Genomic DNA, 17234 nt, shown 5'->3' on the forward strand with positions numbered 1-17234 from the left:
CCCTATGGAGATCCTCTGGTTCTTGCACTCAAGTATATCCAAAGAAGGGCACCTCTACATACCTTATCCTTTGAGTGGGCATGGTGTCCATGGGGTATGAGGCTGACGCTACTGTGTGCCCCCCTGAGTTTTTATGTGTTTGGAAACCCGCATACATGAGATAAAATGTACATATATTTGCACCTGCTGATCTTCTTTATGTATACTTGACAGTCCTTTGGATTCAAAGAAGACACACTGTTGTGCAGTTCATCTGTGGACACAGAGGTGGCTCTGTAGTCCCAGCCTAGCAGTGCAGTCTAGCACAATTTTTATTTATTTGGTTTATTTGTTAAGCATGTGTTAGATAACAGATATAAGAATAAACATGATTATTAATACATGAAATGGATATGAATAAAAGGGAAGATTTGGACAGGGATGGTAGGCACGCTGGTGCACTTATGCATGCCCCTTACAGACATCTTAGGAATGGGGTGAGGTCAACAGTAGACAGTCTGAGGTTAAGGTTTTAGGGGCTTTGGGAAGAAACCAGTCAGTCAGTGCATTCCAGGCATTGACTATTCTGTTGCTGAAGTTGTATTTCCTGCAATCGAGTTTGGTGCGGTTTACCTTGAGTTTGTATCTATTGTATGCGTGCATATTGTTGTGGTTGAAGCTGAAGTAGTCATTGATGGGTAGGACATTGCAATGGATAATTTTATGTACTACGCTTAGGTCAGACTGAAGGTGGCATAGTTCTAAGTTGTCTAAGCCTAAAATTTCAAGTCTGGTGGCATAAGGTATTCTGTTGCAAGTAGAGGAGTGGAGGACTCATATTGTAAAATATCTCTGGACTCTCTCAATTGTATTAATGTCCAATATGCTGTGCAGGTTCCAGACAGATGAGCTGTGTTCGAGAATTGGTCTAACTAGAGCATACAAAATGTTTTGTATGCTCTAGTTAGCAGTACAATATTACCGGAGAAAAACCTACGCAGGATTAGGTTAATCCTTAATGCCTTTTCGGCAGTGTCGTTACAATGGAGACACTGGAAGTCAGTCCATTGTTGTAAGAATTGTGACCCAGCCTGTACAGTATGCCTGAAGAGCAATTCTGCTGACATCAGTTTCATTTACTGCCAAGAAAGGATGCTGATTCACAAAGGCTGTACTGGCAGAGCCCGCTGGTCCCCAAAGCCACCACATTTTAGGCTGGAAAGTGTCACCCGCCCGAACTAGGAGGATCAGACGAGGATGCAAGCGAGTTGCGCGCATCCAGAATTTGAGGGTTGAAGGTATCTGGCCGTATACCTAATCCCACCCAATTAATCCCGGTCCGGGCATCTAACCCTTCCAGACCCCCGACGGGGACTCGTCTTTCGGGGGTCCCCGATGTGGGCTGTGCCCGCCAGAGGGCTCCTCTTCCTGTTCAGAAGGGGAAGCTGCTCCTTTCTCGGCCGTGGCCGCCGCTCGGCAGCCCCACATACAGAGGCGGAGTTTCGCGACTCAGTCGCCGCTGCACATCCGGATTAATCTTAAGTGGTTGCTGCTGCGTCCGCCGCCGATACCCACCGCAATAGAGGGACTTCCCCCCCCCCCGTCCCGCCCCACCTGCAAACTTGCTGGAGCCGCACCGCAGGCTGATTGCAGGTGATTCAAGGCAAATCCTGGAGGAGGGGGGTGGGGCCGTTGGCATCCGGGCCTGGAGGATTTTTTTCTTTTTTTTTTTGCAGGGGTTGGCTCCGATGCCCCTCGCCTCGGGGTTTTGTGTGTGTGTGTGTGTATGTATGTAATGGGTAGGTGGGGGAGTCATTGATCGAAATAAAAGCAACGCCGTGGTGAGGGGATTTGGAAAGAGGAGAGCCCTCTATTGACTATCTGTGGGACGTTCTTGGGCTGCAGGGGGCAGGGGGATGGGGATGGGCTGAGGGTGTGTGTTTGTGTGTGTGTGTGTGAGAAAGAGAGAGACATGGGCCCTTGAAGTGGGTAAGGGAAAAAGAACTGCACTTAGAGGGGGTATTTCTTTTTCTGTCCTTTTTAAAGAAACGAATCAATAACTGCATTGGATTGCCGCCCCCCTCCTCCCATTTAAAGTCCTGGATTCAAGACCTCTTAGGCTGATCAGATTCGGGGGCCAATTTGCTGCTCCCGGATGGGGTCATATGTTGCAGTGGTATACATCCCTAATTAATTTTCAGGACGTCGGTATTATAGTCGCCTCTTGATTCAGGAGCAGGTGGCATATTTCAAAGTATAATCAGGAGCAGAAGTTATTTTGTTATTAAATGTGATTTTTTTAAAAAAAAACAAACCCACACCATTGGCCTCTTTTTGAACTATAGTAATAGCATCCTGAATATAGAGAAGTGTAAAGGTATTGTATTTATTTTCCTCCCTAGTTATTTTCCTGCCGGTTCTGGGGATGCCCATCTCCTGTGTCAAGATATTGCATCTTGCCACCTAAATCTCCTGGGTAGCTTATCAAATCAATAAACTGACCTGGAATGATTATCGATATTGTTGTGTACATTTGATTTGTTGATGAAATGGTACAGTTACACTTGCACAGATCTGGGATAAAAATGACAGCATCACTCTGCAAAGTTGAAGAAGCTGAGTTTATGTTAAAAGGCTGTGGTTGGGACAAATGACCACAGTAAGGTGTGGTCATTAAAAAAAACTCTTTTGTGTTTAAATAATAAAAGAAGCCTTGCAAAAAGATTGTATTTCTGTGTGCATTTATCTGGAGGTTAAGTAAAACTGGATTCAATAGGACTAATCTCTGAACAGATCTGCATAAGATCATACAGAATGGCTTAAAATTTCCTTCCAGGGCTGAATGAATTTCTTTCTCTTTAAATGTATTTTTAGCTCCTTTGCAAAACTAGGATTTTCTCACAGTAGCTTATGATACAAAGGCAAACCGGTTCAGTACCAAGAGGATTGTAAAAGCTCAGACATACAATTTCAGAATGTAGATTTTGTCTCTTTCCAACCCGATTCAGAGTATGTCACATTGAGCAAGCTAAGTTTACCCATTATTTAGCACTGGATCAGGATCTGATGCGGTGCTGAAAATGAACTTTGATATGAGAGAATTTAAGTTCAGAGCACGGCATTAGGAACCTGCTGACTGCAGTCTGACAGGCTATTTGCTAAAAAGACTCAAAAGCCAGCCTCTTTGCTGCAGGGGGCTGCAGGAATCTGCAAGGAAAGAAGAATAGTTCAAAATAGCCATCAGGTTCACATTTATTGTTAGCTGAGCACTTTTTCTTCCTGAGAAGGAGGTGAAGATTGTGCTGCTACTGGACAGTTATGTAGATTTTTTAAAAAAAATAAAGTATTTTTTTAAGATGCGAGAGATGAAATAAACCAAGCTGGAAAAAAGAAAGCTGTGATGAATGTTAAAAAAAAATTAAAATCTGCAGATATCACTAGCGGTAGTCCCAGGGGAATGAGTTTGCTTCAGTCCTTGCTGATTTCTTGGCCTTATTTTTTCAGAAATAGTTTGCTCTCCCTTCCCACCTTCCTCCTAGGGCTGAGAGGGAGGGGCTGGCCCAAGGTCACCCAGCTGTGTTTGTGTCTAAGGTACCACTAGAACTCATGGACTTTTTGCTTTGTAGCTTAGTGCCTTAACCACTAAACTGCTTGGGGGAATTGAAAGGATTGAGGAAGCTCCCCCACTTTTGGAAAAGTCTGGCAGATCCTGCTTTTGCAAAAATGCTGGGGATTCTTTGAAGTCTTACACACACACACACTACCCCCCCCCAAAAAAAAATGTCCTTGGAAGGATAACGTCCAAGGTTTCTTTCTGAGAGAGGAAAACACAGTTATGGAATCAATGTAAGCCTATAATGTAAAAGTCCTTAAAGGCCTGTGAAACCTTTTCTGTATTGAAACTGGAAGCCATGGCAACCAAGAATAGCGGCCTGGTCCCCAGATGCCTGCAAGAGTCTGGTGCATGAAAAGCACTTCAAATGGGCTTTTACCCTGGGGCCTTGTATGGGAAATTCTCTTCTGGTTGTAAGGGGAAGCTCTCTTTCTCTGCGTATTTATGGTTATAAGTTTTATTGGCATGGAGAGGCAATTACTCCTTCTGTCCTGCCCCCAAAATCCCTTTGTGGTAGGGCAGCTGTTGCTGTTTTAACTGGCTACTGCAGTACATTATTGTTCCCCTTTGGCTTGTTTATTTGTTTATTTTTAAATCAATCTAGAAGCAGATAAAATATGCTTTATGCTTACGGAATATTTTGTTAACATCGATCAAATCAGATGCAATGATTGCTACAAGTGTGGGAGACCAATTCAAAGATGCGGAAAAAAATGCAGCTGGGTTGCAAAGTACAATGGGAGGGCTCCAAGTAAGGGAAGTCTACTTCAGTGAAATCCATTGCATTTAATTTGTTTTTGACAGGTGCTGGTAAGCCTCTGAGAACACTATTTGTATCATGGAGCCATGGGTGTATCTAGACCAGCGTCAGAAGGCTCTGTATCGAGATGTTATGCAAGAAAGCTATGAGACGCTCATGTCTCTTGGTAAGAATACCCCTCCCCTTTTCTTCTATTTTGGAGTCACTGTTCTGTTTGCTCATAGTTGTATTTGATTTCTTAGGTCCAATAAAGACAGCCTCTTGTCATCTGCCATCAGTAGCATTTAACTGATGAGACATGTGAGGAAAGGGCTGAGTCTCTGAACTGTTCTTAAGACAAAGGGGTATGCATCTCTCTAAGGAAATGTTTAAATAAACAATCTCTCTCACCTCTCCCCCCCCACCTCCAGAACTCTACTCAATATAAAGCGAGCTGGGCATTATTGCATATTTCTCAGTTTAGACTCATAAGGGTGTCACAAGAATGAAAGGGATGGGTAGAAAACATTTGGGATTTGCTAGAAGCCTTCATACATGTGCTGAAGGATGGCATAGCTTCTAACATACCAATTGTTCCTGGGTATTCTCCCAAGACTCCTGCATGTATAAGAATGCCTCAGGCTGAATGTTGTTTCATTTGATGTCGGGATTCTGCAGAAGGAAGAATGACTTCCTATACTGCTTTTGCATTGAGAATGTGATGTAAGATAGGGGGCCACTGCCAGTTTGGAACCAGGATGCGGAAGTGGTGGGTGAATGCGTGTGCATGAAGTTGCGCTTGTGAAAGTAGTGCATGTGTACGCACAAAACTATCTCCCCACCCCCACCCCCAAATCTGCTGAGCTGGAAAGGTTGGAGATCACTGATGTAAGAGATCATCTCCATCTCTTTTGCAGTTGGAAAAGTGGTGGTTGATCCCATGGATATCATAGTAATACATTAAAGTGCTGTATTGCAGTTCTTCTTAAACTTTCTCAGATATGAAAGCAAATATATATGCCCCGGGATAATGTTGCACGATCCAGTCTGGGTCAGTCACTGGGACCAGAGGTTTAGTCTTCTGAGCTTTCGAACTCATACTGGAGCCCATCCTCGGGGAACTTCTCTCTACCAGAATGTGTCTTTCTCAGTTTAAGAAGAACACTGATTTTCTTCAATTCAGTGTTCTAAATAGGAATGATTTGATTGATTGGGGTTGTTCTCTGGCCACGTAATGGACTTATGAGGAGGGGGAAAGATAAACGTTTGTGTCCTGGATCACCATTTGTGATTTTAGGTATAATGATTGGTTGGAACATGTAGATTTCCAGATCCCTGAAGAGTAAAGAATCTGGTGTCAGCCAATGGAAGCCATATTTTTATTAGCCGTATATTTTCTTAGAAACTTCGAGGCTGTCACAGTTAGTGCCTGGGAATTTGGGAGTGGGGAGTTCTTAGTGAGTAATAGATTAGACTCAGCAACATTCTTCTTACAAGTCAAGGACATGTTAGCCTGCACCTGGACGGGAGCGGGTGAAGGTTTGGCTTCAGATAGAATGACGTTTGATTGGGCCATGTGATGGACAGATGGGTGCAGGGGATGGATCTTTGATTTTCGCTTGGGGAAGGGAAAAGCCAGAAGTTTCAGATTCAGGTTTTCCCAGATGTGCCAACATGACTTTTTAAATGAATTCTTACTTGGATGGACTTTGTCTCCGAGTGTTGAATTGAAATGGGAAGTTTTTTTGGAATGCTGACATTTGGTTGAAGGGAAACAAGCGCGCATGCTTTCCAAAAGAATCAATATCAGACTTCTTAAGCATCAGCACAGCTAAGGTTTAATTGGACAGTTATCAGAGAGCTCTGTTTTGGAGTGATTTTCAGTCTTGTTTGAGGCTTTGGCCAGAATCCAGGGCACTTTTTTTGGGGGGGGGGGTACATCATTGCATCTTAGGAGAGACGTGCTGAACAGGCTTTACTCCAAACAGTTCTCAGACTTGTTGAGCTAGAAATCCAAGTCTAAAATGTGTACATTGCCTCTGTACTATTGGTTTGATTTACTTGCGGATAGTGTAGGAAGAGTAAAAAAACCTTGCACCTTTCATGACTCAGACTGGAGCTTGTTAGCTCTTTATATCTAACAGTCCTTCTAAACCACTACTTGGATCATCTTCCTCACTGTGTTGGTCCTTCAGATGTGATTGTGCTGGCTGAGGAGTGATGAAATGTTTGCTGTGAGGAGTGATGAAATGTTTGCTGTTTGCTGTGATACCTACCATGGATTTCTGTCATTATGTCAGAATGCAAGTAGGAAAGCTTACAATTTACATCTTGATTTCACAAGAGCTGTTTTGTCCCTGTAATTTGTATCAGATTCCTATGAATACCGGTATTCTTAGATGCCTACTGGAGGAGATAGATGATGCCTTCAAATGAATTCGGCAATAGCAAGCAAGTTGTGTGAGGCTATGGCGCTAGAGACAGTAATGTGTGTCTATGTATGGATCTCCATATTGACTGCTCTTTGCTCATTTCAATGAGAAGGTAGCAAAGACAGAATAGAGAACTATCATTTTTCTAATGAAGCTGCGCAGTTCACTAACTTTCCTGAATCTTACTAGCAGGTTCTGGTCCTGCCTCATAATCCTGTCTCTTCTGCATAATTTGCAGTTAGTAAAATAAAAAGTGTACTCCTTGAATAGGTAATGTTGGCCATGTATGGTTGTGACATTCTAAATGCAAGATTCTAGCTAATGTAGCTGCAATTGTCAGGTTTTTGAGTAAAGGAACTTAATTGTTTGGAGTTAACCCATCCCCTGCTTGGTTATTCCAGAGTTGAGATGAGTTGTTCCAAAAGCCAAATGGATCTTGGTTCCCTTCATTCAATTCCATCTAACATCTCATTTTACAGAGATCAAGACAGTTTTCTGGATTCCAATCACACAATCTCCCTCATAATAGCCTTGGAGACTTTTGATCCTGTTCTGTACAAGTCTCACATCTGCAAATACAGAAATTTTGGATTGCAATTTCAGACTGCACAAAAAATTATTGCAAGATCTACATAAATGCAATTTGGATGCTAAAGATCATACAGATTTGAACAACTCACCCACGTAATCAAGTGAAGCTTCTTCCTGCCTTTACAGTTCAAATTCCACTTTCTTTACTTGGAAGTAACTTCCAAACAAACAGGAACTGAAATTGATGTTCAGCCAAAGCAAAGATGGAATTGAAATCCCATACCACTGGTTTCTGTATTTAATTGTTTGATTTATATCCCACCTTTCTACTCAAGCAAGAATTCAAGAGGACAAAGAAACTATATATATGTTAGAAATCAAAAATATTTTTTAATGCAAAGCCTTTCAAATGTAATTTCTTTAGCATTTTGTAGGCAGAGCTTACACAATAGGATAGAACTTTCTTTTAGAAAGAGGAAAATATGAACACTGATATGAAAGAATCAAAAGCTAGGCCAAGTTATCCTAAAGGACCAAGAGACTAGTTTTTTCTCAACGTGGTATCCTCCAGAGAAGTCTATACTATAATTTCATTATCACAGCCAACATGGCTAATGAGAGGCTGCAGGTTCAGAAAGCTGGCTTACAGATTTAAGAGCTTGCTTTCTGTTAAAGACAACAGAAAACCATTATCTAAAACTGTTACCCATAACTTGTTCTGTTTAAAAAAAAAACCCTACATAGTAAGATCTAGAAAAGAGACACTTTTTTGTAGAGAGGGAGGGAGGGAGGGAGGCAAACCAGAGGTGGTATTCAGCAGGTTCTGACCAGTTCTGGAGAACCAATAGCGAAAATTTTGAGTAGTTCGGAGAACCAACCTCTGACTGGCCCCGCCCCCATCTCTTCTCTGCTTTCCGAGTCCCAGCTGATTGGCTGGGTTTTCTTTTGTTGCCCTGCACAGGAGAACAGAGCTGGAAAGCAGGTTAGTGGGGGGTGGCAAGGTATTGGGATTTTGCAGTATCCTTCCCCTGCCACGACCACCAAGCCACGTCCACCAAGCCACGCCCATAGAACCGGTAGTAAAAAAATTTGAATCCCACCACTGAGGCAAACATGTTAATGTCATGGTCACTCCTCTGGAATACCTTCTTCCCTAGGACTTTTCAGACCCCACTTGGTGACTAGCTTTATGGCACATTCATTCATGATGAAAAAAAACCCATGATTTACTCAATTAACATTGATCTAGAAGCTGGAGACTGACAATGCACTAGGCAGAAATCTGATTGGCTTGTTGTGAGTTAACCAGACTTTCCACTTAAAAGCTGGCTGGAAGTGGAATGGATTTTAACTTTTGTAGTGTACTGGCTTTCATGCAGACTTTAATAGTGATTTTTGTCCCAAATGAGATATGCAAATCACTGAATTTTTTAAAAGCCGCTCAGTGAATTTCTTTTGAGTACTTATCTACTAACCTAAGCATTCTTTACTCAGCTTTACACTGAGAAGTAGAGCTATTCCTTGGGTGTTGAAAGCTAGACAAAAAAAGATAAGTCATTTAACTCTTTATGAGAAAGTCTTGGATGGAGCTTGTTGCACTGGAGCCAATGAGTGTGATAATGATGGCATTGTCACACTCACAGGCATCATAGGCTACTATGGCTCCTCATTCACATACTAACAGCCCGACATTCTTTGTTTGATTCAGGTGACATTTTTGTCCCTTTGTTTCCCTTAAGGACTGGTTTCCTTCTTATCTACCTCCCCCGGCGGGATCTTTTAGACAAGATTCCTGGCTTTTTTGTCCTATTTATATGCCTACTCTGTGTGTGTGTGTGTGTGTGTGTGTGTGTGTGTGTGTTAACCTAGTCTCACTGTATGAAACCAAGTTTCTCATTGTAGTTGAATGCTGGGCTCATTTTTCAAAAGTCAGGTGTGCTTTCCTTTAAACCAACTATGGCTATTACAAGTCCTGTGGATTTCAACTCCCAGAATTCCTGAGCCAGCGTAGAATTATACTTTAGATGGGCACATATCTGGATTTGTTTTTCCAGACATCAAAAGTTTAAATGCTTGGGATCCCCTCTGGTGTCCCTTGGAAAAGCCATACAAGTTTTGGAAAACCTGTCCCACCCCTATATCCTCCCTCCCTCTCTGAGTTTTGACTCCTCCCATTTCCTCTGTGGGAGGTTTTTTTTAAAAAAAAATCCGGTGGGCTCCACCCATTAGACGAATAACCATTCCCTGGCCTAAAGGTCCTTCAGTCTTTCCCTGGCTGCCTTCTTGGAGGAGAGAGGAGAATAAAGCCTCAGCTGATGGCAGAGAGCAGGAGAACAACAGTAGCTGCCCAAGAATCTCTCTTCTGGATACTTATTGGTCCTGGTTAGTATTCCTGGTCAGTGGGAAAAAAAGATGAGAAGTACGACAAGTGGGAAAGCTGAGGTGTTCCTTTTCCTTGAAAAGGCTATTTCATGATTTTCTGTCTGGACTTTCTGCATCCTATTAGCTGCTTGCTACTCCAGTTCTGCATTGTTAACTACACTTATGTTCCAAAATGGATGCCCTAGACTACCTTCCCTGTGCCCCCCTGCCCCATCTTCCTTTCCTTGTATCTTTTACCTTTCTTTCTCCAGGATTCCCATTTCTTTTTCTGGTGACATCCTAAATCACCCATTTGGGTCCCCCCCCCTCTGTTTTTGCCCTCCATATTAAGCAAGGAGTGGGGGACAATTATGGCCTCTTTACAACCTAGGGACTTCAACTCCCAGAATTCCTGAGCCAGCCACCATGTCGTCCACAGGTTGTGAGGGAGCCATATTTGCTCACTCCTGATTTAAGTATTTCTCCTTGGAGTTTGCACAACCCTATTTCCTTCTCAGTGCATTTTTCCCAATTCCTTTTCTCTTTGCAAACCTCATATTGGCCACCTGGCTTCAAGCCTTTTTGATTCCTTTAGCCTTTAGAGTATCCCAAGAACTTGAACCATGATTCTTAGTCTGTTTGGTGTATCTGCTGCTTGGTGGGAATGGATTGGCGATGGTAGAAATGTTACTTTTACTTAGAGGGTCCAGGAGAAAAACATTCCTTATGCAGTGAAAATTGTTCTCTTGTTAAATAAAGGATAAAAGGGTGGGTGGAAGTATAACTGTAATTGTAATCTCTAATTGGTAGCTACTGTAACTAGGGATTAGGCTAGTTGGCCCAGCATAACATTGGAATGGCGCTCCATTTTTATGGTAATCTCTAGCGCCCTCTAGTGCGTTAGGCTATAACAACAGTAATACATTTGCTAGTTTGGGAAAAGTGCTAAGTAAGTATATGATAGAAATTGTGGTCTGACACATATGAAGAGCACCAGGTTGGGGAAGGCTGTGAATTCATTTGCCAAATTTATATAGTTTGCTTATTTAAAATATTTATATAGCCCCCTTTTCCTTTTTCGTTGCTGCTCCTAAAGCACTATTAAATTAGTACATGATAAGCAAAAGTGAAAATAGAATTATTTTGCTTTTGTAATATAGGTTCTCCTGCTTGAGCAGGGGGCTGGACTAGAAGACCTCCAAGGTCCCTTCCAGCTCTATTCTGATTGATTGATTGAATTTCAAATGGTTGCTGCGGGGGTGGGGGAGTAAACATCTTCTATAGTCTTATTTTAAATATTATGACTTGTTAATTTCTAGCTATATGCATTCCTTTCAGAAGTAGTAAATAATATATTTGTTTCTAATGTTTCTTTATAAAACAATATAAAATATATATATAAACAGCTTTTTAAAAAATGAAGTTATACTTATGACATTTGCCAGGAATTTGGATATTTCAGTGATGAAAACACCAAATTAAAAGAGTTGGTATAACATGGGCTGGGTGTGATGTTGGCCAGGAGTTTAACTTTTTTGCCTTTGTCTTAGCAGCTAATCAATTGCTAAACAACAGTAACCATGACAATGAGGATGAGGAGGATGTGGAAGAATTGCGGCCAGGTACTTCTCAAAGCGTGCCCAGAAAGGTCAAGCCCTTGACGAGACGGGAAACTCCCAAGCAGCCAAAGATCATTCCTGTGGTGAAGAAGGACAAAGCCACCCAGCGTGGACACGCATTGAAAAAAAGCCTGGAGAGACGTTGCTCAGATTGTACGAGGACCCTTCCTTCCACCGGCAGAGGCCGTCAGCGGAGCGAAGCCAACGCCGCCCGGGAGAAACCGTTCCAGTGTAGCGACTGTGGGAAGTGCTTCATCTGGAGCTCCCACCTAGAGCGCCATCGGCGGATGCATACGGGAGAGAAGCCCTTCAAATGCCTCAACTGTGGGGAAGCCTACAGCCAGAACTTCCATCTCTTGCAGCACAGCTGTGCCCAGCTGATCGAAAAACCCTTCAAGTGTTCTGAGTGCGGGAAGCGCTTTGCCCAGAGCTCAGCCCTGGAGAACCATCAGAAGGGCCATACCGCAGAGAAGCCCCATAAATGCTCGGACTGTGGGAAGTGCTTCATCTGGGCTTCCCATCTGGAGAGGCACCGGCGGGTCCATACCGGAGAGAGGCCTTTCAAGTGCCCTGAATGTGGAGAGTCGTACAGCCAGAGTGCCCATTTGGCCAAGCACCGGCGTAACCACATGGGTGAGCGCCCTTACAACTGCCCTGCTTGCTGGAGAAGCTTCGCTCAGATCTCTGAGCTGGAGGAACACAAGAAGACCCACCTGGGCTGCAAGGACTGCGGCAAGGTCTACCGGAGTCGGCAGACCCTGATGCGGCACCAGCGGGGACACCACCGTGAACGCACCCATCTCTGTGAAGAGTGTGGGAAAGGGTTTGTGTGGGCATCCCATCTTGAGCGCCACCGTCGGGTGCACACTGGGGAGCGCCCGTTCCCCTGCCCCATCTGTGGGGAGAAGTTCGCCCAGAAGGTCCACCTCCTCCATCACAACAAGACTCACTCTCATATCCGGCCCTATAAATGTGGGGACTGCGACAAATGCTTTGGGGATAGCTCTGCTTTCCTAGCTCATCAGCGAGGTCACGCCATGGAGAAGAACCACAAGTGCCAGTATTGCTCAAAAAGCTTTGCCTGGAGCTCCCACTTGGAAAGGCATCAGCGAATCCACACGGGGGAGAAACCCTACAAATGCCCCGATTGCCCTGAGCACTTTAGCCAGACTTCCCAGCTCTTCAAGCATCAGCTCAGTCACCTAGGCAAGAGGCCCTACAAGTGCAGCGAATGTGGGCGCAGCTTCAGCACCACCTTGGAAGTCCTCATCCACCAGCGAACCCACTTTGGGACCAAGCCTTTCCGGTGCTCCAGCTGTGGGAAGGGGTTCACCCGCCGAGCCAACCTGCTCAAGCATCAAAGGTGCCATGTGAAGGAGTCCTCCCAGGAACATTTAATTGAACTGAAATGTGAAGGCAACGGGTTCTCCAGTATTTAACAGCCAAGAACCCCTTGCAAGAGAAGGCCATTGCCGATGTTCTGAGGTTGTGGAGACTCCAGTACTTCTTCAGCTCTTGCAACAGGACCCGATGTTATAAACATGGTGGGAGAGAAGAACAGTTTAGGAACAGTTTAGGAAGCTCACAGAAAAGTCTTGGTGGAGGGGTATGGCTTTCACTAGTATATGAAAGAAGATTGGTCAATAAGACGATAGTAACCATGTTCATTGGTGATGAGGATCCTGATTTACAGTCCACGCGGATGACTTTATTTCACATTTAGTTGATACTGTACATATCAGTGTGCCCCAGGGTTGTGGGGAAAAGCTTTATTTCCTGTTCATCTTTATGTTGTAGATTGGTAGCCTTGCCTCGGATAGACCAATTATCCCCCCTCACAATCCTTTTTTTTATTTTAAACTCTGGATAATGAAGCTTTAACAAATGCTGAAGACTGACTTCCAGACCTTAATATGCCTGACTGAGACTTTAGTAAATGCTGTGGAAATCTGCATGGGGGCCTGAAAACGAGCATTTGTAAGCTTCTTGAATGTGGAAAAAAAGCTTTATTGACTAAAGAACCTAAACATCTGAGGCTTTATGCTGGCCAATTGTATTTTAGTGAATACCATAATTAGAAGGTACTGTAGTACCTGAATATCTAGAGACTATCTTAATATCAAACTATTCCATTCTTGACACATAGTTTGGGGGGGAGGGCTACATGGATAAAAACCCTCCCTATTTTTTCTTGGTTCTTGGAATCCTAGCTGTTTAGTTTCTCCTTAACTAATTTGGAGAGATGTTAGTGCACCCAGAAATATTTGGATTTCTTTTCCAGCATTAACTGTAGAAAACACTTGACTCTCCTATAGTTATGTGGAGTGTTGGTTTAATAAGTCCCAGTCCACCAGGTACATTTGGTTTTGGTGCTTTAACCTGGGTGTTCTTGATAGATTGGTCACAGTGGTTCGTTCTTAGGCAGGGAAGTGGCTTTGCTTAACCAAGGGAACGGAGTGGGATGTCGGTTCATTTGGGTTGAGATGGCCCAAAGGAGTAATGTATGGAGAATAGACAATAGATAGATTCCAGAAGAATCCAGATACGGGAATGAGGAACATATATGTGGATGGTCTATGGATGATGGAAGAATTCAGAGGTGGCCAGCCTTTTGTTTTTCAAGAAAATTAGAAACCGTTTCAGGCATTGATCCTGGGTCCGCTGCGTAATTTTTGTGTCAGAATTATGAGTGGCGTTTATGAAGGGCCTATTGAGAAGGTGTTGACAAACAGCTCCTTGTGCTATAAAAAGGAAAGGAACAAGGATACCCAGAAATTTTGGATTGATGCGAGTGTAAGGGGAAAAAGAAGCAGAACATGAATTTAATCTCGAGAAGAGCAGGCTAGAAATATAACGAAAGGACATAAAAACTCAGAGGGAGGGAAGAACCTCCTGGACATGCAAGGTTAACATTTAGCATTTATCACTGGAGCATGACGTCCCTAGAATTGGGGAGGAAAAAAAGGCGCTGGCGAAACCTGAAGAAGCTTGGAGTTTGAGAAAACTTTCTTGAGAAGAAGTGATTGCTGGTGGAGGCTATGGAAAGCGAAGTTATGCATCAGGGAGAATTCTAAGCGTGGGGGATAGATGGGAGAGGCCTCAAGCAAAGCCACTTTTGAGTCCTGATGGTCAGTAAAGTTTGATAAAAATAGAGGGAGGGTTGTCTTCCCAGTTGCTGAGGTTGTAAATTATTTCTCCAGCTGCTGTACGATCCTCAAATTCTACCTCAGATTTGTGTTCCAGAAGAATCCACCTGGAAGAATCCATCTTGCCCTTCACACTCTGTGGCATGCTTACTGAAGAGATGCCCACAGAGGACTGGAATCCTGGCCTTGGCGGGAGAGTGGAGTTACTGCAAACATGCTGTGATTCTGCACATCCACAACACTCTTTGAAACACCAAATTGGAGGATTAATATTATAGATGGATGATGTATTAGTAAAAGGTCTTGTAACCCTGTCTCTTTCTCATCCTATCTGCCTGTGTTTCCCAACCAATTTCCTTTGCTTTACTGTCATGTTTCCTTCAGAATTTCTTTTGCTTTATTGCTTTTGAGGTACCTGTTTGACATGATATGCTTCTCTTGATTTTGCTTTTGTCCTATTCCCCCATTTGTTTTTGTCTAAAGCAAACAAGCATTTTTCTGTTTTAGGACCCCTTTCCCCAACTGACTAATAGAGATGAAAAAGTTTCTAATCTCTGATTTTCTTTGTTGATGGTTAGGAGTAATCAAATAAAAAAATTGTAGCTTATGTACGTCTGATTTTTCTACTATGCGCCATGCTGTGGGATTTAATTCTATCGTTTCAGCAAGCTTGCTGGATGTTCTCAGACGAAATTCTAAAATAGAATGGCTATGACATATATGTATGTAACCCATGGAGACCATATAGAAGCCAGCTCCAAAATGCTCACTTGAGTTAAATTGGACTTTCTTTCTGGAATTCTGACTTCCAGAAATCTCAGCCAGCATGTTGCCTGGCCTATTCAGGGATCTGTAGTCCCGATATTTATGGAAGGCATCAGGCCCAAACAGCTGAGCTAAAATATTTGTGGCACTTTAGTTGAAAAGGAAAAATAATTAGGGGGTATGGAAAGAGATTTGTAAGATTAGGTAGGGTGGGAAGGAAGTGCCCTTCCTCAGATGTTTAGCTTCCTCAAACAAAACATTTTGTGGTATTCAGCCAATGTGGCCATTACCCAGTGAAACCAATGGATTGTAGATTTTTAAGGCTTGCAAAATCAAGACCAGCTGCCATTCGGTGTTATAGTCTGTAGTGTTTGGTGGCTTTAAACTGATCTAGACCGCTTCACTGAGGATTGAAAATTCTAAACTATCTCATTTATTTTGCTGAATCCCAAAATTACTGAGGGAATCAGGTGTGAGGTAGTGTTGTCTTGCCCCTCATGTCAGGCATTCCAGAAGCTTTTGCATATCTATTGTGGGAATGAAGGAATTAGTCTAGCTGGAACTATGGTCTGATCCAACAGGGATCTTGTGGCAGGTTGGGAGTCTTAGCTACATTCCCATCCAAGCTGACTGAAAAAAATACCTGAGGGTGAAGGGAAGAGTAGGGTTGGGGCAGAATTGAAGTATGGGTGATGCTACAATTTCCCTCTTGGTTTTTTGGCAAGTTAGAACAACAGTACTTCTTCATTTTTCTGATAAGCGGTCCACTTGGAAGATACCAGTCCTCATTATCACTGAGCAAATGGCATCGAAGTTACAAAAAATGTAATCATCACTTTCATACTGTAATGACTTCTCCAGAGATGGTATACTCTCCAGTTGATTCAATGATCACAATGCTCTTTTCTCAATTGTTCTGTCAAATCCAAAACACTAAACAAAAATTCCTGAGCAGACTCTGCCCTCTTAAGTATTCTGTTTTTAAACTTTATTTTCAATATTTGTCTCCATCCCTGAGCCATGATAGTTTTTCATGGTAGTCCTGTGTCTTTTCAGAATAATAAGAGTTGGAAGAGGTCTTCTAGTCCAATCCCCTGTCAAGTAGGAAACCCTATACCATTTCAGACAAATAGTTATTCAATATCTTCTTAAAAACCTCCATTGTTGGAGCACCCACAACTTCTGGATCAAAATTAAACCTGTGATGAGACGTTATTATGGTCAATGGGATAGGATTTCTGGCTTGAGAAACTATGTCGAACTTGTTTGTATACCTGGGGTGTCAAACTGGCAGCCCGTGGGCTGAATGCATCAAAAATTCAATTTTTTTTACTACCGGTTCTGTGGGCGTGGCTTGGTGGGAGTGGCATTGTTTGATGGGTGTGGCATGGTAGGTGTGGCAAGGAAAGGATATTGTAAAATGTCCATTCCCTCCCCACCTCACTAACCTGCTTTCCAGCTCTGTTCTGTGCAGAGCAACAAAAGAAGACCCAGCCGATCAGCTGGGACTCGGGAGGCAGAGAATAGATGGGGACAGGGCCAGTCAGAGGTGGTATTTGCTGGCTCTCCAAACTACTCAAAATTTCCACTACTGGTTCTCCAGAACTGGTCAGAACCTGCTGAATATCACCTCTGACGCAGGCCATGCCTACCCCAGCTCTTCAAAGGGAGGGAAACGTTGTGATACATCACATGATGGCAATGCAACACTGCCAATTTGACACCCATGTTGTAGACTGTAATCCTGCATGACTATGTGAAAAAGGGATTCTCTTTTGGGGGGCTGGGGCAGGAAATTCTGATTTAAAAGCCCTTTTCATGATATGCAAGCTACTTTCTGGGGAATAACCCCCATCAGAAGCAGCAACCATTATTCTGCAGGTCATACTTTCTGGATCAAGAAGCACCAGGCATTTAGGCTCAATTCCAAGTCAAGGGAGACCTGAGCACTGTCCAGCAACACCAGACCTGCATCTTCAGTCTACACAATAATCTTTAAAGGTAAAGGAGCTTGTACATTTCCCCACACTACTTTCCAAAAGAACACAT

At 43.2% G+C, this 17234-nt stretch overlaps 2 protein-coding genes across 3 annotated transcripts in view; both read left to right on the forward strand.

Moving 5' to 3' along the window:
- The window catches only part of LOC148126801 (uncharacterized), a 183895-nt gene that overhangs the window by 83474 nt on the left and 83187 nt on the right, over window positions 1–17234 (forward strand). The window lies entirely within an intron of this gene.
- LOC113447602 (uncharacterized) lies at window positions 1442–15027 on the forward strand. 2 transcript variants are annotated; one of them, XM_026717877.2, is made up of 3 exons: window positions 1442–1632; window positions 4397–4518; window positions 11206–15027. In XM_026717877.2, the coding sequence occupies exons 2-3, from the start codon at window positions 4431–4433 to the stop codon at window positions 12711–12713; spliced, it is 1596 nt and encodes a 531-aa protein (XP_026573662.2). In that variant the 5' UTR covers window positions 1442–1632; window positions 4397–4430; the 3' UTR covers window positions 12714–15027. The 2 variants fall into 2 exon arrangements, with proteins under 2 accessions (XP_026573662.2, XP_026573663.2); XM_026717878.2 differs by having other exon boundaries at window positions 1443–1632; window positions 11209–15027.

Source organism: Pseudonaja textilis, chromosome 2 (assembly GCF_049901715.1).
Source record: "Pseudonaja textilis isolate UNSWEBS1 chromosome 2, rPseTex1.2, whole genome shotgun sequence".
Lineage (NCBI taxonomy): Eukaryota > Metazoa > Chordata > Lepidosauria > Squamata > Elapidae > Pseudonaja > Pseudonaja textilis.